General features: G+C 37.9%; 1 protein-coding gene across 1 annotated transcript in view; it reads left to right on the forward strand.

The window, feature by feature from the left end:
• The window catches only part of LOC126359133 (MMS19 nucleotide excision repair protein homolog), a 224,822-nt gene that overhangs the window by 137,506 nt on the left and 61,755 nt on the right, over positions 1-25,561 (forward strand). The window contains exons 11-13 of the mRNA XM_050007606.1: positions 660-825; positions 17,595-17,792; positions 22,301-22,421. Of these exons, the coding sequence (XP_049863563.1) occupies positions 660-825; positions 17,595-17,792; positions 22,301-22,421 (485 nt within the window). The remainder of the gene's footprint in view (positions 1-659; positions 826-17,594; positions 17,793-22,300; positions 22,422-25,561) is intronic.

Here is a 25,561-nt window from a genome sequence, read left to right on the forward strand (position 1 = left end):
GGGTAGTGTCACCACACGTTTGTACTTAATCCAAACACCAACTGTATCAGTGCAGGCCGGCCACTAGAGAATGCCAGTAGGAAGCATGCGCATGGTACCCTCTACCAGCGACTCATGCCTATATACGCACGGATGAGCAATGACTCATTCTATGCCCTTTTAGTTTGTACTGCTCACATCAGTTGTAGTTTGTACTGCTCATATCAGTTGTTCTGTGTATCATTTATGTTACAACTTCTGTATGGTTGTTTTTTCTTGTTATGTGTGGTGTCAAAGTACTGCTTCTTCCATACAACTTGCGCAAGCCATGTACATTGGTATAGCGAACATGGTTCTTGGATCAGTTTCTTGTACTACATAGTTACTACAGTGAGCACGTTTTTTGTTATGTGCAGCGTACGCCTTTTTCCATATAACTTGCTCAAGCCATGTGCATTGGTATAGCAGACATGCGGTTCCACGTTGTAGAATATCGAGTGTACAGTGAATACTGCATTTGGGATTCTGTATTTTGAAGGTGTACATGACTTGATATAATTGAATTTTCTTCAGATTATTCAAAAATAATCACCTGTTCGTTAAGTCATTATAATGTGTCTCTCTTGAATACTAGCAGTTAGGGTGACTGCAAACAATTCAGTTGCTTTTCCTATTTTCAGGTGGTGGGGATGCAAATTTTGATGATGTTTATGAGTGCTGCCAATTTGCTTTGTGTGAAATTGCAGACATAGAATCATTTACAACATTTATTGTACCACAATTTTTAGACTTGGTGGTTGGTTCACATGATTTCAAGAAACGCCTTGTGGGAATTAGCTGTTTGAGGTGAGTAATTTGGCGGACTCCATCACCACCATGAATTAATCATTAACTTATCAAGGGTCATATTTTCCATATAAGTTTGTCCCACATTGTTTCTTTTCTATAAACATCCCTGAAATCTCTACAGTTTAAAAAAAGAAACTGAATGGTGCTACTCGAAGAATAATTTTATAGGTTGCCTGTTGTAAAGCAAATAGAGAAGAGTTGAATTCGTATTTGTATGCTTGGAGGTGTTGTTCAGTATTACTATCAGTTATGTTCAGGCATTTCTTTTGACTTTTGTAATAATTGTCAGAATGAGTACAAGAGTATTTCTAAGCTTCTCTTTTTATCTACTGAAAAAAATCTGACCTGTTCAATATGTTAGCTTCTCATACTGAAATCGTACATAATTATGTGTGAGAATGCACTTTTATTGTGCTTTATGTGATATCAATTTTAACATTAATATAGTAATGGAAAGTCTGTGGTGAAACATAAGTAATTGAAGTAGTAATGGTAATAACTCACAGAATAGTTGAGACATTGAGCCATAAATAGTTACATAAACAAAAACGAGAATCTTGCTAGTTTTTGGATGAATCATTTTCCAGAACTAAAGAGTGTTTACTGTCTCCTTTATGTACCTATTATCTCTATTTGGTAAGTTGTTTTAAAATTAAAAAACCAGGAGTAGAAATTATGAGGTTTAAAATGAATTGAACACTTTTGGTTAAATTGGATAGATTCTCATCACAAACAAACATATAGTCTTTCATGTATTACTACCTTCCAGCCAATTGTCATTAAACTTTTTTTACTATACAAAACCAGCTTTCTCCAGTCTATTGACAATACAAGTTACAGACCATCTCTTCACAGATCTTGAAGGCTCAACTCTGTTTTTCAAAATCACTAAAGGCTCTTATAGTACAGAAACCTTGATAAATGTTAATCACCATATTCATTCTTATCAATTTGCCAAAACATATTTTACCAGAAATAAATGAGACACACCATTACAGCAGATATGAAACATCATATATATGTCAATGGGTCTTCTAGATCCTGCTCTGCTGACAGTGTGCATGGAGCAACAATTGCCTCGCCATTCACGTGGCAGATGAGTTAACTCATGCCGTTGACTCAGTACCAGTTTTAATTTGCTGCAGTTCATATGTGAGTTTTGAGAGCATCTCAAGTGAAGTTATGTTTCTCAAGTGAATTACAAATACAGGTCAGCAAAAGTATGAGCAATGTGTACCATTGATTTTTTTGTGAAGTTCAGTGAAATTACTACTGTGACTTGTGGAAGTTACAAATGGCTTAATAGTGAAAATTCTTTATCCAAGGCATCAATCTTCAGGTGGCATTATTCCTTTTCAGTAGGCTGAGAAGAAGTAGATCACTAAACCCATGTGGAAGGGCTTTCAACCTCAAGAACTAATGATAATGTGATATAGGTGAATTGTCTTGTCGTCAGGTCATTGATTGACAGTGAAGGTGATCATTAGCAATCTAAATTTGATTTTATTTAGCATTCACCAATTCATAACACAGTATTAGGACATGCAAAAAGTGTGTGCAAAGATGGTTCTAAACAACCTCACAACTGAGCAGAAGAAAAGTTGAGTGAGACTTTTGAAGTATTCCATCCCAGCTGTTTTCAAAACAGCCAAGATGGAATACTTCAAAATGTATTTTAACAAATATATGTCTGTGGTACTGCACATGAAGAAAACACATGAAGATAAAAAATAAAAACTGAAGAGCTTATGTGCATCAACGTCACATGGAGGTACACAGTGTCCAAGCTCATTTCTCCTTTCGAGGGTTGATAACCCTGGCTGGTATAGGCATAGCCTTTGTGTTTGACCATTGGGGTTATCCTGAATGGTTATCAATTTATATGGGCTTGTTAGACTCTTTTAACACACACATACATAAGTCTTTCCTCCTAACAAGCTTGCTGTAACCGTATAGTTCCATTGTTGTCAGTCAGCATCTGCACAGTGTTTAGCTTGTAAAGCATGTGTATGCAGTGCAATGTCCGTTATTGCTCAGCTTGCACTCACATGTTTAGTAAAAGGCCAGTGTCCATGTCGTGCATTTACGTAGCTTTCACTGCACAAGTTTCTGAAGTTCCTGTTCAGTGGCATGATCCTGTGTGAAATCTTTGATGTGGTGACTACTGGTTTCCGTATCAGCGGTCTGATGAATTTATTTCTTCTTGTTGCTCTCACTTATTCAGTGGGGACACCATCCGACATCTGTTGACAAGGGAAGTTTCTTGCCACTTTCACGATGTTGTCAAGCACAGAAAATGCATGTTTTTATGACGTTGTCAAGCACAGGAAATTCATGTTAAACAAAGTATTTCCTTCTTTAGTTTATCTTGCACACACCCACATATAGCACACGCACACTTAACACTTTACAGCCAGATTTTGTATGTTTTTGCACTTTGTTTTTGAGCATCTTTCATACAGTTGCATTACATAAAGTTTCTGTTGTTTCCTTTGCACATACTAAGCACATAAAAAAAATACAATTACAAAATACACTTATCTTATTCATTTGCTGACTAGCCATTATCGTCACTTATGTAAATTATAGTCCGTAACATATTCTCTCCCCTTTTTATGTATATGTTCATTGCTTGTCATTTTGCTTTCGTACATTTTGTGAATTTACAATCTAGTTACGTTACTCGATTCCAGTTATATGAGTACACATTTTAACCTTATTTGGTTATAAATTCTTCATATAAAATTCATACAATAACAGATTATCTTTTCCTTTATGGCATAAATTAACATACATTTCATTTTAATTTACAGCGGCTCCTTTTCAGAGCTTATTTATCAATTCCAAAAAATTACAGAACTAAATAATAGTTGCTACAATAGATATATGCACCACTCAGATAACTATGCATGGCCTCACCTCTGTACCACTGTCCAGGAATGATCTACACACTACAAGGCTCAGAAAATTCCACAGAAAGGCATTTATATACTCAGTTACACCTCATTAATAGACTTAACTATGATTCCAAGAACAAAATAGTTTGTTGTTTATAAGCACAACTCAAATCCGACAATACCAATCATATCAAATACTTATTCAGTGTTTAAAAGTGTAGCTCAGTATTTACTTGTTATGTTCATTATATAAAAGATTCCATTTTATATGCTGAGGTATAGAGAGTTCTGTCATCAATACAGTATGTTATGTACAATGACCGTAAAACAATGTTTACATAAGTATCTAATGTGCATAAAAATTTCAATATAAATCAGGTGTTTGACATTTTCATGGGTAGTTGACAGTCACAATAGTTAGGTTTGGACCCCTTGATTATTTGCTAGCGCTCAACCTTAGTTCAGCATCATGATATGTGACGTACTGCAACTGTTTTATTCTTGACAAACTTCAACTATCACATACATACATATCATAAATTTATAACTATATTTATCTTACGGTGTGGTCCTTTCTTCTGTTCATATGGTTCCTAACACTCTACAGGCATTTATCTTTCTTCACTGTAGGATATGTCGATGCACCTTTCCATGGAAGAAAAAAACTTAAAACTAGTTTTTCATAGATAAGCGTGTAGTGGCTCGATGGCTGCTAATACCGTTTTCATATAATCAACCATATATTCATTCACTTCAATGTGCAGTCATGTTATCACAAACTTATTTAATGTCATGTGTGCATCTCTACTTACCTTATAAATCTGAAAGATAACGAGTATTACAGGTGTGGTGCGACATCTTATTCAGTTTGACACTTATACTGTAGTCGTTTGTTTACCTGCAGAAAGACTTTTCTGGTTCATCAAGTATAATTAGTGCATGCACTTTCAATCCCTAGTTTTGTGAATATTGTACATTCATAGATATAATGTATATAGTAGCATAGCTTAAGTAAATATCTCATAGTTTAGGGGCCCTTTCCTGTGTATATCATTCCTTAACTTATCTTTGTATGTATGTATTGTGTAGATAGTTGTAGTTGTAGTATAGACTCCCCCTTAATTTTCTATGTCCCTGTTTATGCAATAGACTTTACAAATGCTAGTGCAGGCTGTAGCTCATTGTGTGTGCTGCAACACTTCCAGCTATGCCTGTTTGGCTTGCACGCACTTGTGGTTTGTTGACTAGCTTGCTCCCCAATGCACATGCACTGCGGCACTCTGATACCGCTTACGTCACGGTAAGTTGTGTATTGTATTGCCCGCTACCGTGTGTTTCACAAGTTCATTTATTTATTTACAACTGGGCTACAAATAAGGCAAAGCGTAGTATTTAGAGTATCACCGTCACTATACACATAAGAGTAAAATTCTTCCTTGTTACAACCACTTATTTCATCATATACACATTTGGTATATAAGAGAAAATGCAAACAAAAATGTCACACCACCGGGCCATCCATCAGTGTAGCAATTTACAAGTTAACAAAAATAATAGGGACAGATGGTCAGAGTATACTTTTATATGTTTACCCCAAAGGAAATATTCAAACTTTTTGAAGGACCAAATTACAGCCGTACGCCCCAGCTGCATAACTGAATATTAACATTCAGCTTCAGATGGTGGAGCTAATTACTTTAGGGATGAGATTACCCTCTTCTTCTACCATTTGAAAAATGCATTCACCCAGACCTTGAGAAGACGCGTCAGTAAATAAACAAAAATCCTTCATGTCTGGTTGAGATAAAATATTAGCATCTAATAAGGTTTGCTTGATGTTCTTTAAATCGGTTTGACATTGCTCGTGCCATAGCCAAGATCTGTTTTTCTAGAGAAAATTGAGTAAAGCATCACTGTTTGTAAGTTGGTTAGGGATGAATTTCCTGATAAATGAGACTAGTCCTACCTATGCCTTTAAGTGCCAAGCGTTTGTTTTGAGAAACAGGGCAGTCCCTAATGGCATCAAGTTTTTTAGGCTCTGGCAATATGCCTTCTGAAAAGATTATGTGTCCTAAAACTTTTACCTGTTCTTGTCTGAAATTAGATTTCTTGATATTTGCTGTCACTCTATATTTCGAAAAGCTGCTCAATACTTACCCAATTAATCTTAAGTGTTCTACCCAAGTGGGTGTAGCAACTAAAAGGCCATCCACATATAGTTTTACCTTACCCAAAAGTTCGGATTGTAGCACTTTTATCCAGTGCGGAGATAAAGACACATGTTCAATCCAAATGGTAATACTTGAAATTTGAGGCTGCTGCCCCACATACGAAGGCGGTATACTTTCAACTTTTTTCATGTAGTTTTATTTGACAATATGAAGACCGGAGGTTGATTATAGTAGGAAATTTAGCATCATGGAATTTCATAAGCTGTTTATCTAAAGTGTCTGAATGTGTTCTGACTGGTACAACAATCTTATTAATGTTACGTGCATTGAAGACCAAGCGCGCCTTGTCATCTGGCTTACTTATGGCCAAAATAGGACTACAATAAGGAGAAAATTATGGTTGTATTATGCCCCATTCAAGTATCCTGTTAATCTCTTTTCTTACTGCTTCCCTCTTTGTCCATGGTGTAGGGTATGAAGTAGAACAAAAAGTTTCATGAGGGTATGTTTCCATTTTGTACACAAAATCCTTAATGATACCTGGTCTTTTTTTCAAACACACATATATAAGCAAGTATCAGTTCCCTAAGTTCTGCTAAGTTCCCTAAGTTGTGCTTATTGTGTTGACGTTTATGACTTCTGCAACCGAGTGTTTGTTATTGTATGTGTTGACAAACATAACTATGGGATTTACTACTTGAACCTCAAAATTGTGAGTAACTTCTGTTTTAAGTCTGTAAGTACGTCCCCTGATTAGGTCTATTACAAACAATTGCTTATTTGCATTGAAATGACATTGGCTCTTTCCTATATCAGTTTGTACTTGCTATGTCCTAAATTTATCCATACTGATTAAGCATTCAACTATTAATTTCTCTACTATAAAAAAATTTCATAGTACAGAAAACTGTCCTAATTGTACAGGAATTAAGGCTTGTATCTTGACTTCTATTGATTTTTGACCAGTTGTGGTTTGCACCTTGCAGTTTTGCACTTGCAGTGTGCGTATATGCCCATGTTTCTTCAGTTCTTGAATAAATCCCTGTGACATCAAATTAGCACCTGTGTCAATCACAATGGGTACATCAAGATCAAATATTTTGGCTTTAAGAGTACCTTGTACCTTGCATACTGTCAAGTTTTTCTGTGTACCCACATTACTTCAATACAGATCATCTTTCACATCACTACCTTGATCGTATACGACTAAGCAAGTGTCGATCAAGCTTGTGCTTCCACTCTCCTCAAAGGTCACAAAATGGAAATGAGTGCGTGACATTGTTGGCTGAGAGGCCCATCCAGGGAAGTTCGGTCGCCAAGTGCTAATCTTATTTCAGTCACCACCACATTTGGTGACACGCATGTCAGTGATGAGGATGAACAGAACAGGAGCCGACTGTGACCAGTTCAAGTTTTCCAGTGTTGCAGTGGCATCGGCCAGTTAGGGGTAACTTCCACTATATGGACTGTTGGTGTTTGATTATGCCAATTAGTATCGTGTGAGGCTCTCGACTGAAATTCTCTTTGCCTTTGCTCGTTGTTTGGCATATGTGCGTTACTTTTCTGGCCGAATCCCACTGCCTGTGAATTATTCGGCTGTCTACTATTGTTTTGTGTTTGTCAAGTGATGAGCTGATTATTGCCGGTAGCTGGTGTCTGTATATTATGTACAGGCCGGCCATACGCTACTTACCTGTTGTGGTTGTTTTTGTTAAATTTTTACCTATTTTTTTTATATCTGCCTTTGAATTTATGGCTTTCTCCATTGCTGTTGTGATTACCATTACCATAGGTCTCTGTGACGTAAGGTTGCCATCCATGTTGTACTTAGAATCCGTTGTTCACATGTTGTTCCGTAAATCTCTGTGACATTATCTGCATATTAACAGGCTTGAGTTATACTGGCCTCTCTCTGTGTATCAAATCTATTGCGTCCAGTACAGATAGAAAGTATTCGGTGTTGTGTTCAGGAATGATAATGAGATGTCTCTTTAAAATTTTCAGCATGTCTGCTTGAGATACTGGATTTGTCCCATATCTGGTTTTATTCAAATATTTTTCAAAATAGCTCCTTGAGCTTCCTTGTTTGCTATTGAACAGAGCTGGGTTGAATACTTCACTTCTGAGCCTCTCATGTACGGACTCAGACCAATATTTATCCATAAAGGCTCTCTCAAACTGTTCATAGTATTGGCAACGTTCCGCCATGTCCATAGTCCATAGCAGAACATCATGCTGTGTGTAGAGCAACAGCAAATCTAATTTTCTGGGCTTTGATCCAGGTACTAGGTAAAACATTTCAAAATGCTGTTATAAAGACCAGGGGATTGGTTTTTCTTCCTCCAGAGGTAAATACCAGAAATTGATGGTACCTAAGCAATCCCTCATCTGCAAGCAATGTTGACAAACACACTGCACTGTCAGTGACAGGTGTGTTTGTGTTCACTTGTGGCATAGTGCATGGCAATTGCGCTTGCTCGAGAGATACAGCTGCCGACAAGTGTTGCTGCATTCTGCAACCTTCGTTATTTTCCTTTGACAGGCTAGCCATGTATTGTGCGTAACCAGTGAGAGTATCTAGCTTCTCTAAAAGTATGGTTTTATTTTCTGTCAAATGTTGTTTTGAAATGTCAGTAGTTTTAGCAAAACTGCCTCGTAACTTCTCCTTGGCTTCCTTTAAATCTGGATCTATTTTAGCTAGAAGTTGACTTTCTTTCTCTTTTGGGGCTTCTTCTAGAGTATTTGCATAAGTTTTGCACTCTGACACTACCTTTTCAGCAAGGCTGCTGCCTTTATCCAGCATCCTGGCTTCAGCCTTTTCAGTTATTCACTTTACATCTGCACATATCTTACCTCTAAGTTTTTTGGCAGATTTGATTCGAAACTTAACTGATCCATTCTTAGACTTTGCTGTTGTACTTCTGTAAGTAAGTTTTTACAAACGTCTTGCAGCTCGCTGACTGCATTCGTAACATTTTTTTACCAACGCATCCATTTGATATTGTGTCTCCTGAATTTGAGAATATGCCCACCTGCAAGTTGTTCCTATTTATTGTCTACAGATGATACTTTTCCCGTTAATGTATTTATATTGCAGGATATGTAAGTATTATTTCTTGTTTTAGTTGTTTACCCAGCTCTGTCAACTTCCCGGATAGTTCATCAGATAATTCAGTGCATATAGTTTTGCTCACTTCACTAAACTATTGACTAATACTATTCTTGAAGTCATTCAATACCTAATTTTGCTGTGTAAGCTGTTGTCCTATATTTTCCTGATGTTTTATGCAGTGCTGTGTAAACTGTTGTGTTATTAGTTGCATGAGTTGTGTCAAATTGTGTGTCTCACTAGTTTTTACATTGCCTTTATGAACTGTTTCCTGCTCTTGGATTTACAGTGTTGTGAGAAAATAATCTAAGGAATTTTCTGTGTCGTGCACTTCAGTTTCACTATTTCGAAAAATGTTTCCTGGTGACAACTGAGAAATTCTCTCATTGGGCATCATAAAAGTAACACAATGATTAGTTATATTATCAGTGTCATGATTTTTTAATGATGGGACACCAACATTGTTGTTTAGGTTGCCATCGGCTGGTTCACGAGCTGGCACTTTACCTTTAATTGTTGCCAAGCTTGGATTTCCAACATCTTGGCATATTGCATTTTGTAATGAATTTTCAGCCATGGGCATTTCCTTTGACTCCATTGGGAATAGTTTTTAACCAAATTATGAACAAAATTTTTCAAAAATGAAAATTTGTTGCATCAGTGCTTTTCAATTAAAGTAGATTTAGCTGTGTATTGACTAAAAAAAACCTGATTATTATCTGTCACAGTCTTATAGAAATTGATGATTTATCTTGCACTTTAATGTTGAGTTTATACAAATTTTCATCCTGTCTTTAGAAATGCACTTTCCATAAAGGATGTTGATAGGAAGCATAAGACATTATCTACTGCCAGAGAGATGGTGCCGAGTGCGGCCATAAAAACATACACTGTAGCAGCTTCCTACCTTTACCACTGAAATTAGCACTCCCAGCGCATCTCTTTTGTTGGTAGAATTTAATTTTAATATGCTCTTTCAATGTTTTTCTCATTCCCAATCTCACGGACATGTAACAAATACAACAAAAGTTTACTTGTTTCTAGTAACAATAAAGTGAATCATTTATCTCAAGAAAACATTTTTTTCTCAACAGTTGAATGGTCTGCTCCTATTTCACTAGGTGCCATCCTTTTAAACTGTTGCCAATGAATAATGGCTTGTTGGCGGGCGGATAAATAATGGAAACTGATTAATAATTGCTGCTTGAATTATTTAAAAAATTAATTGGAAAGAATAATTGAAAGAAATTGGAAGGTACACCTAACCTGGGTGAATTTTAACTGGTACTAATATTAACAGATCTTCAGCGTCAATCCATTTAAGATTAATATTCATCATTTAAGTTACGTACTTCTTCACATTAATTCCATTGTACGTAGTCCTGATTATAGCAATGCCGATGCAGGATTGCTCCTGCGCTTCTCGCGCAAATTCCTCTTGTCTGCTCCAAACATCTGGACGCAGGATTCTTGGTATGGGTGAAATGGTGAACAGACAGGCGTGGTAGATGTGAATATGCGAATAAAACTCTACTTTCATAATAACCTTTGACACTTTTAATGTACACTTGAAATACACATTTTTAAACAATACTGGTGTGACGGATCTCGGCATACACCCGCCTGCTACTGCTTATAGAAACAAACAGATGAAGATACAGAAATTAATTAATTGAAGAGCATATCTCTTCTCTTTTTTGTATCAAAAGACCATCTGTGCCACAGAGCAACTCATTAATTTAAATTTACCTTTGGCTTTGTGTATATATACCTTAAATGTAAAAGAAAAAGAACAAAGAAAGAAAAAATAATGCAATCCATTATATTGAACTATCAAATTTGGGGTCATTGATGCCCTTTCACATTCTGTCTTATACAGTAGGATTCTGGATGCAAGATATGCAAGTATTATAAATATTGTGTGAATGCACACTGTATACCGGTGTAACGTAAAATGTTAGTTGCAGATGTGTAAGTGATTATGGTAAAAAACTTTGCATATCACTTATTCTCATTTTCTTTGCATTTTAGCAAGAAAAATCATGTTGATGTACTTGGTGTGAAATCTCTAACCAAAGCAGCAAAAGGAGTCCATGTCAAATCTAAATAACAATACGGTACTGTCCACTTACATTTTATAATGTGACAGTGTCACCCAGGACTTTTTTCATCCGGGAGAAAACTGGGAAAAACCCAGGATTCTTTTAGAATTCTGGGAATTTTTCATTGTTTTAGTTTTCAGGTAAATTTTTGTTACTTTGACTGTCAAGAACTGATACAAAGAATTTTACTGTATCCCGCCACTGCAGAACAATACTGTGGTGATAAAACGTAAATGAGATAAAAAAAAATCAAATTAAAGCTTAAGTTGAAAAGGAAATGCTCCATTTACAACAGTGAAACACAGTGCAGACATAAGTGTCTGCCAACAGCAAAAGGTGTCAAAGGCTTTAGGATGAAGCCTATGCAATTCTTCATAACAACAAACTGTTTCCGATGAGGGTGATGTCACAACTGTTCACATTGGGTTGGTTTGAAGAGTTGCTAGTGGGCTCATATGCGACTCAACAGCACATGCGCGCATGTGTTGTTGAGTCCCGTATGAGCAGTACCTTCTCCCATTTCTGTCTATTTGAAATGTGGCTGTTAGGAGCGTCAGCTGTATCAGCAGTAGCAATCGGAAGCCAGATGCTACCCGGAAAAATTTTCTGTGCACCCAAACTGCCAGATTTGCACATGTGCAGAGCAGTCTGAGTTGTAGTCGGAAAGGGGGGCAGTCTCCACATGACCAGTATTTACTTTTTGTGATTTTGCTGTTTCTTCTTTATTTACAGCTCTCATGTTAAGTGAAAACAAAATATAATTCTGTGGCCAGAAGCTATCAAATGAATTAAAATACATTCACATAATAATGAAGATTAAAATATGTTACTGGTTTCAGTTTTATGATTTTATTTAATTTCCACATTTTTGGCATTTGAGCATTGATTGCTTTGCAGAACAATGAAGTTATTTTTTTTTATTTGCTACAGAAATTGGCCTTTTACTAGTCTCTCTCTCTCTCTCTCTCTCTCTCTCTCTCTCTCTCTCTCTCTCTCTCTCTCTCTCTCTCTCTCTCTCCCTCTCTCCCTCCCTCCCTCCCTCCCTCCCTCCCTCCCTCCCTCCCTCCCTCCCCCTCTCTCTCCCTCTCTCTCCCTCTCCCCCCCCCTCCCCCCTCCAGAGACAGTGGATTTGTTTGAAACGAAGTGGTTCACTCCACACCATTGGCTAGTTTCAATTATTTACTGAATTTCAAATGCACATTTTCATCTTCTGGCACATATGGCATTATGCAATAATAAAGAACCTGTGGGTTTTACGGGGTTTTGAACCATAATAACACACTTTTAGTATCAAAAACACATTTATTTTGTCACTTAATAGAGCGAATACAGAAACATGGCTGTTTGTTGAACATAGCGCTAGAACACAAAGACAAGGAGAAAAGCCAAAGAGCATAGCCCAAGATCTGTCACTTTGCATTAGAGACGCCACAGAGACTCCCCACCACCAGCGATGCAGAGCTAGCACACATCCACAAAAAAATCTTCATGCCAGCATGGCGCGCAGAGGTGGCACCCGGCACGCAAAGTGTGTGACTCAGGCACTTCATTGTCAGGGTCCTGCATGTCAGACAGCTGCGCAGGCGGTAGCGATTCAAAGGAGGTCGCGATGGCTGCAGTAGCAGAGGCACAGGCCGATTGGGAGCAGTGGGAAGCGGCTCCGGGGCTGGCCGCACAGGCTTTACTCATTTAACAGAAACCATACTTGCTCATAGCAATCTGTGGTGCAGATTTGGTCACCAGTGCCGTAGCTGATAGTAGAGACTTAGAGACCTGTGAAGGGTGGCACGAGCAGTGGCGGTTGACTGACCTTGACGTGCTGGGATGGTGTGTGTGGAGCGTCGGCAGCAGGCCACAACTGAGGATGCAACGCGATAGCTGCCGCCTAGCGAGAACAAGATCGTCCATACCGAGCCGGAGTGAAGTTGGCGGGGTGTCGGCAGTAGTCAACAATGGAGGGTGTGATTCGGCAACCATGGGATGTGAAGGGTCCCCCGAAGTGACAACTGGAGCGTCCCGCCGGTCCATCTGCATCGGCACGGAACTGGCAGCAGTGAAAGTGCAACTCGATACAGGAGCAAAGCAGATTGAAGACACACTAGGAGATGGATGTAGCGCTGAAAGAAGCGGCTCTGCAGAGAGGCTGCATAATGTATTCCGTACGTAAGCCAATTCAATGGAGGTGGTAGAAGTGCAGTGGCGTAACTCTGCATTATATGTGTGGAGACCAATAATCTGTTTGTGGATGTCCAGTAAATCGAAGTGATGTGCCATAATACCTTCGAGCCAACGAAGCAGAGAGTGGAGATGTGCCTAGTTTGTTCGAGCATGGAATGGTAGAACCAGACGCATGGCGGAGTATAGTGACTTGAGGGTATGGCGAAAGTTCGTAATGGTGTAGAAAGTCTAACCCAATTACATATTTGTCCACATCGGCGTCATTGAAGGTCCAAGGAAATGTCACGCTTGGTGATAGATGAAGCGACATCTTGATGGAGCCAAGGACCGTGGTAGGAGAGTGATTTGCAGCGATCAAATCGAGGTTAGCAGGAGAAAGCATTTTTCCCGTGTGATTGGCAGGTATAACACAGACATCAGCACCGGTGTCAGCGAGAAAGGAGTGCCTGATGAATGACAAGTCAGTGATGTAGAGGCATCACGCTGCTGGAGGAAGCGGTGTAGCGCCAGTAGTTAGGTGCCAAGAACGATCGTTGCAGGCTATGGTGCCTAAGCATGCCCGCTGGTCTCGGTTGTGAAAGGCACAAGGTGTGCAACGGTAGCGTGGAACTAGCACAGTGCAGCTGACTGCATCATGTTGCTGCTTGGGCAAGGTCAGCAGCTGGCAGGGGGCGGCAGGCAGTACCTCTGGTAGGCCGCCAGGAGGCAGCTCCTGGCAGGTCACATTGGGAACACTTATATATACACAAGCACAGTTAAAAGTGTGTGTGGCACAAGCACAAAATGACACTGGTATATCCATTGTTCTGAAGACAATGTGGACCAGCACACAAAGTTCGTTACTGATGAAGATAACACAAAATGATTCCCAAATGCACAACGTTGAAGTCGGGGACTGTGGGTTTTACATGGCATTGAACCGTAATAACACACTTTTAGGATCAAAAGGACATTTATTTCGTCACTTAATAGACCAAATACAGAAAGATGGCTGCTGAACATAGCACTTCACGTCAGAGATGCCACAAACCCAACACGAGATAATACAGTACTAGTACTCCTAGAAAATTTGCATCCCGAAAAGCTTAATATCAGGTAGCTGCCTACATATTTGTGAATATGGACACACGAATGTGCACTTTAATCTGAATTATGCATTTTAGTATCATTTACGAAATTCCGATGTTTTTGGAGTATCATCTGATGTCCCATGTTGTTTATGACGTGAGGTAAGATATCTTAATGCTATGCGATCTCTTAATGATACATGCATAGAAACATATGGGCTTCCTACGTCATCGTACTTACACATGGATAGTAACACCTGTTTTCTGGTGGTGTTGGATAATTGCTGAAACGAATTCTAACAGCTCGTGGGAAAATATTGTGAATGATGGTTTGAAAAGCATTACTTTCAAAGTAAATTTCATTTTATGGAAGTTGAATTATGTTAGAATGAGAATGTCTTTTGAATTTCTTAAATCACATAACGTTTGACTCTCATTTAAAGATCAACTCTTTGAAGGCCAGCCGCTTAGAAGAATCTCGAGCCCAGAAGACCACACATTTAGGTCCATATTTAAAATGTTACTGGCGCATTTGCGTGATGTATCTTAAAGTGTTAACACACACAAAAAAGACAAATATTATATGTGAAGGCTTAGCTTTTCTCGTAGCTACACTATGTACATTAATTTAAGCCACTAACTTTTCCTATCTGTTAGTTTACAGTTCTTAACATTGATGTTTTTATTGGCTGACTACATCATGAGCTGTACACTATGAAAATCTGCTATCATCAGATGGCGAGATCATGTGACATGAGCTGTGACTGGCTTACAAAAGCATCACAATCTTGATTTCACTAACATGCTGTTATTGGTAGAACTTGAATATATAGTGGATGCAAGACACCATTCTCAAATTATATATGTGCAGTCCCACATTTGAATAGTGCATGGTGGAAAAATGACCACTTAAATCTTTCCAAGTGAACTCTTATTTTATTGTGGTGGTTGTTGCAGAGGCAACATAATGTTGTGGTATTAGGGGGAGGAAGTTGTGATTGAAATTTTTGTGAGAAAATCTTGCTGCTTTCGTCTCAGTGAAATCCATGCAAACTTCTTGTCATATCGATGAGACTCTGCCCACTTTCCTGACAGCATAAATCGATCCAACCATAATAATTGATTCAAGCTAACCGTAATAACTCATTCAAGCCAACCTTATTTGTATGCTTTTGAAGTACTGTGTTATTCTTACCTGGAAAAGATTCCATACTGCAATGAAATAGTTAAAGAAAGAGAGAACACATAAACATAGTGTTAGCAGTTTTCTTTTTGAAATTTATGGTAAGGTCGTATAGGACCAAACTGCTGAGGTCATCGGTCCCTTGTTAGCAATTTATCTAATGAATTTGTGGCATCTTGTAAGAGTTTTGCCTACAAAATGCAGTCATTGGTTCACATTCCATACAACACTTTTTGTGTGATCATTCCAATAGAAATTGTTCCTAACAGTAAGCCTTAGATATTTGAGATGACTACCTCAAAATTTGTGTCATTTATCATGTAACAGAAGTTCAACAGACTTCTCTTAGTTGTCATGTGGAGGACCCCATACTTTTATTGTTCAGGCAGTTGTCACTTTTCATGCCATTCAGATACAGGGTGGTGCAAAATAGGATTTTAGAAAGTATTTGGGGACATCTATAGTACAGTGTGGCTGTGCTCCATTCTGCATAAACGAGTACAATTTCCTTCAGGTGACAGTCAGAGATTGAGTTGTTGCCATATTCACTTTAAAATTCACTATATCTGGTGTAGAATGACAGCCTTATAGCCTGGGTCTCAGCCCTTGTGATTATTTCTTATGGTGTAATCTAAAGGACGCGGTCTTCAAACAAGGACCATCAACACTCCTGGATGTGTGTACTGCAATTTCCAGAGAGGTGGATGCAGTCGAAAGTGTTGTTTTCCAGAAAGTCATCACAGAATTTAGTTTGAGGCTGTACAAACTCATTGCTGCACAAAGGAAACACTTTCAAAATCTTCTGTATTAAATTTCAGATTGTCTGTCATAGCTGAATATGGTAACATAAATCTGTTACTCTTTATTATATCATAGTAAAAAGGCTTTTGTAATATCTATTTTGCCCCACTCTCTATGTTGTCTAAATAATTTTATAATACAGTTTGATCTTCTGAAAACTGTAAATGATGGCAGAATCAGCAAACATAGTGAGAAGGATGCTCAGATTTTCTCCTAAATCATTTATATAGATGAAGGACAGTGAAGGCCCTATCTCATTTCCTTGGGAGACATTACATCTAACATCAGCTTCACTAGTGTTGTGAAGTAAGAGGAGGGAAGTGTTAGAGACAGTAAAGGTTTGAATCAGTCCTAGATGTATAAATGGATGTCCTGTTTGATTAACATGACTATTCATGCAAGAAATAGTTCCTGTTTCAAGTCCCAGTCAGGTATTATATTTCATTGTTTTCATCCCTAATCAAGGGTTTATTTTAATGGAGCTCTGTTTGGTTAGTAATAAGGTAATAGTCTGTAGAGCCATAGGTGTGATCATTATTAATTCTTGATGATTTTATGAAGAATTCATACTGCATAATTATACATTGATGATAATTCATAACTGATTGGTGTATCTTCTATGAGTAAGTGGTAAAGTTTTTGTAATGCAAGTTTCCAACCTTTAAACATTTCAACTTAATTTTCCTTACACCTACATATTATTGAAAAGAAGGATATTCAAGAGTCCATCTCAAAGTGTCATGATTTGGAAGAAGAAGTGGCAGTCTGCTGGGAGTTAGCATTTAGTTTCTTTTTATGTTCTTTGTAATTTTGAAAGGCTGCATGAGCATAAATTGTGTGGAAAGTAGCAGAAGGATTTAATATTTGAAACATGTTGTCCGAAGCTGGTGGAGATGGAGATAATGATTACCCTACTATCATCAGCAGAGTGTTTCACAATAATAGAGGTCCATGCAGACTTTTCCAGGACACATGCATGAAAATATGAGTTGCCAGCTGTTTGGAATGTTTAAGTCATCAATAAGTTTTTAAATTTTTGAGTAACTCCTGGTGTATGGCTCTGATAGTGAAAAAACAGTGCATTCAGTATTAATTTTCAACTATGGCTCAGCAGTTTGACGTCTTTAGCACTTACTATTTAGAGTAACATCTAAAATGATTACTTGTCGATAGAATTCTGGAGTAGTGCAGTGGTGGCTTATTTCAGTATAACTTTGCAACAGTTATCTTTTAATTCTGACATTGTCATTTGTTCCAGAAAGCTTGTGGAAGTTCCTGTTGATGAATCGCGGATACATAACTTTCTCTATGAGCAGTGTGATGTTATGTCCTGTTTAGTCTCATGGTGCTTCCAAAAACTGCAAGAGGAGGACTTTGTCAATGCTTCACAATTTGTAGACCTTTTGAGATTAATTGCACAAGTACTGGATTGTGTCATGCGGAGACAAGTGTCAAGGTAAGATGGTATAGTACAAATAGTATGTGTTACGAAGAATTCATTTTGTGTTATACTGACCTTGTCCTTCAAACCATTGTACAGAGTATGGCAGAAGGTATTTTGAACCAATATAAGCAATTTTCTGTGATTTTCCATTTGTGTTTGAAATGAGGGGAAGATTGACCATCTGTGTGCTTTAATATGTGCCTTAGTCCCTCTTATCTTATTCTTGACATCCCTATGTGAGGTAACAATGAAGGTTTTCACACAGTCTTCCTCAAATACCAATTTTCTGCTTTCACAAAACAGGTGTTGCTTTCTTTCCAGAATTCTCATTTGAGCATCTCTGTAAGACCGTGATATATTGCAAGCATAGTGGTGTGTCTCTAAATTTGCTAAGAGATGTTATCACATAGCCATGATAGGAGATATCAGAAGCTGGAACAGTAGTGTAGAATTGTATGCACTACTAATGTAATTTCATTTGCAGATGCACTAATTTTGTTGTTGCTTTTGGATTACACAGGTGTTCAACAGCGAGGTTATTAGCACCTTACAAATATTAAAAGAAACGAATATCAATAAAAGGGACTAAAAAATTGGCATTCTCACTCGACCAGATGCACTACAGCTTCCCAGTATCGTTACAATAAATTTGCCTTTCATGCAACTATTTCATTTTAGTTTTTTATCACGGTCTCTAATGATTTTAATAATGTGAGCCGTGCAGTGTTCCTTATACAGTCTCTCTCTCTCTCTCTCTCTCTCTCTCTCTCTCCCTCTCTCTCTCTTCTGTGTGTGTGTGTGTGTGTGTGTGTGTCAAATTTGTGCGAAGGAATGCAGCATACTAATTCTTCTAAAGTGATTCCACTATACTGATCAGGAGAAGAAGGAGGCTTATATTGGATCCCAACAAACAACATTACAACAGATAATAACAGGAAACATTGCTTGTCAGTTCCATTTCTTGTCAGACTCTGACATTACACAAACGAATGAATGCACCTTTTGTTTGCCGCAAATCATCAATTTTGTCATAGCACATCGTTATTTAATAGTGCACTTAGCTACACCAAGCCAGGATGCTGAGTCTTCTTATCTTGCATTTCTCCATGTTTGAAGATAGCTGCCATTCACTGCACTAAATTGAAATCCTGCCCAAGTCCTTTCTGCATTTCCTTGTTATCTTCAAGCAGTAATACCTTATTGTAGACAACAGCATTCTCAGCGAACAATCTGATAATAATGCTCAACACTACCCGATATATTATCTAGGGGTTGGTATTTCTTCCGTAGAGAGCTTTGTGTTCTTGAGAAGGGATATGGGTAAGTATTGTGAGGCCAAGTTGGGGGTAAGGAATTCCTGGAAGGTACCTTGGGTTTTGTTAGGAGGGAGAAGTGGTGGGTCACAGTTGGATAGTGGTATGAATAAGGAGAGGCAAGGTTCAGTGTTGGGATTAGATTGACTTTGATGGGAGGGATTGGTGGCAAAAAAGTGATTCTACTATAGGGATCAGGAGAAGGAGAGTAGGTTTTTTGACAAGTTTGGCATGACAGAACTTGGACATGAGGTTGAAAGTGAGATGTTTGGGTAGAACTGAAACTTCTGTAGGATTGAAGTTCCTGGTGAATGGGTGGACAAGTGTTTTGCATTTGCTTAGGTTCTAGGTTTTGTGGGATGTTGGGAGGGAGTTTTGGAGGATATGACAGATGGAAGAGGTCTGCAAGATGGGGAATCTGATGCTATGAAGGGTTGATGTGAGAGTTCAGTAGGAGTGGGATTTATGTTGATGAGTAGTGGTGCTCCAAGGTGGGAATAGTATGTCAGTAAATATGATAACTTTTGGAGGTGGTATCGGGAGTTTTCTCCAAGTGTCGGAGGGCAGAGTATCAGATTGGGAGATATGATATAGATATTCCTGGTGCACAGTAACAATATCTTTCGGAGGGAAAACAGATGATTCAGAGATACCTGCACCATAGAGATTCATTTCATATCGTTTCAGTTAGGGATAGGGGTTGGAGGTATCAAAAAATTTGAAGGTCGTCGAAAGCTTCTATTCTCTTCTTGTCCAAACTAGTTATCGTCCATGTTTCACTTCCATACACGGCTACACTCCAAACAAATACTTTCAGAAACGACTTCCTGATACATAAATCTATATTCGATGTTAACAAATTTCTCTTCTTCAGAAACGCTTTCCTTGCCGTTGCCAGTCTACATTTTATATCCTCTCTACTTTGACCATCATCAGTTATTTTACTTCCTAAATAGCAAAACTCCTTTACTACTTTAAGTGTCTCGTTTCCTAATCTAATTCCCTCAGCATCACCCGATTTAATTTGACTACATTCCATTATCCTCGTTTTGCTTTTGTTGATGTTCATCTTATATCCTCAGGACTATAATTTAGATGGGTGTGGAGATATTTTTCTAAACTGACTCAGGCAGACAGATCAGGGGTCCAAATGGGATGGGATGTTTTATGAGGGAGGAAGAGCTAAATGCAAATAATGTCAGTGAGTGTGGGGTAATCACTGGGGAATATTGGAAGTAAAACAGAGTGGTGCTCAATGAGAGAGGAAAGGGGGGGGGGGGGGGGGGGGACTGAATTAAAAATCTGAAATAGATGTGAGAAATGGACAAACAAAAATTCTAGATGGTTGTAAAGAGAACTATCGATAACAATAGATGAATTTAGGAAATGAATCTGTAAGAAAAAATTGTGCTGAGGGGTGTAAGATGAGAAAATATTTATTTGCATGTCAATGATTGTTGTACTGGGGGGAAATAAGTGACTGATGTAAATGATAATGGGAGCAATGTGTAGAGGAGGGGTGGATTGATTTGGAGTTAAAATAGTAATTTGCTGCTTGAATAATGTTTTACTGTGATCCAGTGTTTAGGCAGACAGCATTACCATGCTGGTGAAAAAGAAGTTTGACCTGCTCTCTTTTCTTGTTATGTGAGACGCCATGCTGCACAAGAGATCCTCGATAAATGCAAGCTAGAAAGGGGTCTATTTCTGGAGCATACTTCGTATAAAATCTAATAAGAAGTTTATTAGGTCTAGTACTGTTGATCTTGTGTCTCAGTACAGTGGGTGCTTATTTCAATACCTCCCATTTGTAAGTTTTGGACCATGCTCAAACACAGTATGGTAATGTAATATGCATGCATGTATTTTTAATTGCAGAAATTAATATTTCATCTTCTTCTCTTTTGTACTCAGTTAATACACAAGAGTGATTAAAGTGAGATTGAATGAAATGTTTAAATACAGTTTACCTATTACCAGAATTTTCTACATACTTGTAACAGATCTATCATCAGGATCTACTGTAAAAATTATTGTTGGCTGAACATATAGCCATTTTTAAAGATGCAATCATTTTTTCTCTTTGTAAGTTGTAATGACTGTCCATCAATTCTACAAAATACAAACACTATCTTAGCTTTCCTGATGAACATTTGCATTTTATGACCACCATCCCCTCAGTAGTATCATGGTTTATAATTCTGGACTCTCAAGTGTCATTTTTGAAAAGATCAGATTTCATTCCATCCATTTCAGTGTAACTTTATACACTCCCAGCTGCAATTCTCTTATAAGAGTACAAATCTGTCAATTTAAATGACAGAGTGTACAGAAAGCCTGTTGCATATAAAATATACATGTAACTTGTAAAGCTAATTTATTTTCCTGCTAGTTAAAACTGCTCCAATTCTAACAATAGTTTTGACAGGTAAATTTCAACTAGGGGAGGAGGAAAGGGTACAAATATATCGAATATTTTATTACCGCAAATCTATCTTGTTTCTTAAATCACCTAAGTTGATGAAGTTCAAAGTTTGCATGAGAAGAATTATATTTCAAAAGATGTAATTTCTGATCTCACATTAATTAAAAAATAGGCCATTTTAATTTGTGTTGCACTGTCACACAGTTTCAACAATGTTCACAAATTCTGCACCACTCTTTTTGTCCCACTTATCCACCATCATGTAATGTTTGCTAACCTTTCTCTACTGTTCTTTTCTCCCTTTCCTCTTAGCAAGCTTTTTAAATTTTCATTTATTCCTTATGTGCAAAGCAAGGTTTGAAGAGTTTGGGGCACATATTTTAATTTTCTTTTATGTCCTTTTTTTAATTCTTTCTTTATATATTTAATATTGTGAGATTACTATGCTTTTCTGTATTTCTTTCCGTCACACCTTGAGCTTCTACTAAAAGAAATGTGCATTTTAATATAACAACTCTACCACGTTGTTGCTATCTTGATCATGATATTAACTGCCAAGAAATTATACCATTATTCATCATAATTGGCAATTAAATACTCTTGAAGCAGAATTAAATAAATCCAAATTTTGTTTGTGGTTAACCTATACATTTTTCTAATGCTTCTAATTTTCTTTCTGTATTTAAGTAGATCAAAGTTTATCTTTTGTAATTATTCATTTATGATATTTTTGAAGTGGTGTCCAAATTCTGTACTTACAAATGTGTTGTTGTATCCTACAGTGTTCAAAGTGATGTGGTATCACAATTTGTTCCATGGTTCCTGAATCCTGAAGCTTATGTTAAAAGTGAAAAGCCAGTTTTTCCACTGAATCCGGCATCTCCTGCCAGTCAGACACAGCTGGTTTGTAGTCTTTTCTATACACATTGTCGTTCAGTTTTTATTGTTGATACTACTTTCATTAAAAAGTCCCTGTAAAGTTAGTTACATTATAAATATGTATGTAACTTTTCACTATTTTGCCATATTGTTTCCACATACGACACACCATATTGTTTCTACATATGACACATCTGCAATGAAATTTTTCCATAGATAAGCGTTTAGGAATAATGAAGTGGTAATATAAAAAAATAATCATTTGTGTCCTGAGCCTCGACGAAGAAAATGTGACAACCGTCAAAAAATCAAACTGAACCATTTTTTTGAAAGTCCACACATTCAAAAATAGAGCACAAAGGCAGAAAAAATATTCTACATGTATACAAAAATTGGAAAGTTGTCATTGGACAGAATGGAATTCAACTTAAATGTAATAAAGCTATTCTATTGATTAATTTATACTAATAAATGCAATTAAAAACTGTAAAAATTGTCAAAACGACAGTCAGAAACCATTAACCTTGCAGTGCATGATTTTCACTGCAGTGGATAATATTTAATGTTCTCTTCTCTGGCATTTTCAGTCAGTCATTAGGGTGCAAATACATGTAGGGCACACCACCAGTAGGAAGTATCCAGTGCAGTGGACTGATTTGAAATACCAAAAAAGTGACCATTAAAAGCTGTCCACTGCAGTGATACTATGTGCCACAGGTTTAAGAAAGTGGAGAGATCAGCATAACAAATTCTAAATAAAAGATCTCCAGACCAAAAAATGTACAAATGTTTTTAGGAATCTAAGAGAAGCTACCCACAAAATAATTTCAGAACATATTAGACGATGTTAATTTTTTCCCTTTCTCCTGCTCTAGTTTTACGTTTACATACATAGGCAGCAGCTGACATTGAAGAAGATGGAAAAATTGGAACTCAATTAAATCAATTAACTAATGCAGTTGATAATAGTTTAATTAGCCTATTGGACATTTTGAAAATCTGTGCCAAAACAAGATGTAAACCCAGATCTGTTTATTGTGAGCCATGGCATAAAGCAGTTAGTCGTACAAATGTGCCTCCAGTGCAGACTCAAACTGTCACTGTTACTCAAGTTTTCCTGCTGTTATGTCAGAACATTATAGCTGGATATCCTTCCTTGCAAATGTGCAAAAATATTACCTCAGAGGGAATGAATTTAGGCAGAATGGTTGAGCTACAGGGTGATTATAATTAAACTTTCAAACCATTGTAGAAACAGCACCATTGGTCAGAATGATCTCAAATTGCAACAGAATATTATCAGAGAAGGGGGAAAATGTATGGCAGAAGAAAAATAAATAGTTACAAAACGTAGTAATTGAGAGATTTATAATTTAATAGTGGTCAACTACAAACAATGTCTAAAGTGTGTGTTTGATGTTAAACAAACTGTACTACTTAGTGTGCATGGGTGTGCAGGTATGATACTGTTAGTTACATAAACCCATCCACCACGGAAAGGTCAAATCACACCGGCTGGGAAAAATCAGAGGCCAAAAACTGCATAAAAAGCACCAATCACATCGATTTTTAATTGTCCTGAGGCCAAAAACCACATAAGAAGCAAAAAAATGGTTCAAATGGCTCTGAGCACTATGGGACTCAATTGCTGTGGTCATTAGTTCCCTAGAACTTAGAACTACTTAAACCTAACTAACCTAAGGACATCACACACATCCATGCCCGAGGCAGGATTCGAACCTGCGACCGTAGCAGTCGCACGGTTCCAGACTGCGCACCTAGAACTGCGAGACCACTGCGGCCAGCAGCATAAGAAGCATCAATCACATTGGTTTTTAATTGTCCTGAGGCCAAAAACCGCTTAAAAAGCATCAATCAAAATCATATCAGATTATTAATTTCCATGTGACTGGCATAAAACATGTTCAATATGCTGTCCACCATTTTCTGCAACAAGTTGAAATCGAGAAGCAGCATGTTCCACAACTGATCGAAGTGTTTCCGGGATCACGTTCAGAATGTTTTGCGCAATGCGTGCCTTCAATGCAGCTAAGTCTGCAGTCAGAATGCTGAAAACAACATCTTTCAGATAGCCCCACAGCCAGAAGTCACACAGATTAAGATCAGGTGATTGGAATGGCCAGACAGTAGGGAAATGGTGGCTGATAATTTTAGCATTTCCGAAATGACGTATCAGCAGCTGCTTAACTGGATAAGCAACGTGCTGAGGTGTGCCATCTTGAATAAAAATGGTCCAAACCACACATCCATGCTGTTAGAGAGCTGGAATGATGATCTTGTGCAAAAGACACCCATAGTGCTTACCTGTGACAGTACAGGTAACAGGACTGGAAGCACCTCTCTCTTCAAAAAAATATGGCTGTATGATAAATGATGCTGTAAAAAGCACCAGACAGTGACCTTTTCAGGGTGAAGTTTACTGATTGATTTGCATGTGGATTTTCTATTGCCCGTATTCGACAATTTTGTGTATTGACATTTCCTGTCTAATGGAAGTGGACTTCATCTGTCCACAAAATCTTCCATGACCAATCATTGTCACTTCTCATGTGGATTTTCCATTGCCCATATTGGACAATTCTGTGTATTGACAAATACTGTCAGATGAAAGTGAGCTTCATCTGTCCACAGAATCTTCTGTGACCAATCATTGTCACTTCTATGCAAGGAAGAAATTCTAAAGCAAAGGCTTCCTTTGCTGGCAGGTCAACAGGAAGCAACTCATGCAAATGGGTAATTTTGAGTGGGTAGCGAAGAAGGATGTTTCATAGGATTTTACGCACCATGCTCACAGGTACGTCCAATGTTCGCACAATTCTCCATCCACTACACATTTGCACACCACAGCTCTTGTCCTCCTGCATTGCTATGGCCTCTGCTTCCACTGACATCAAATCAATTCGTTTCCTCCCTTCCTGCCTACACCATGTTGCACACCAAAAGAATCCCCTCTGCGGGTCTGTGGGTAAGAATAGGCCCGAGGTATTCCTGCCTGTCGTAAGAAGCGACTAAAAGGAGATTCACACATTTCGGCGTGTATGTGATGGTCTCTTAGGGTTTGACCTCTATATTTCAAAAATTTTCCAGAGAACGAGCCAATTGGGAAAGGGCACCTTACATGGTGTATCGTGTCCATCGTGCAT

Source organism: Schistocerca gregaria, chromosome 1, assembly GCF_023897955.1.
Source record: "Schistocerca gregaria isolate iqSchGreg1 chromosome 1, iqSchGreg1.2, whole genome shotgun sequence".
Classification (NCBI taxonomy): Eukaryota; Metazoa; Arthropoda; class Insecta; order Orthoptera; family Acrididae; genus Schistocerca; species Schistocerca gregaria.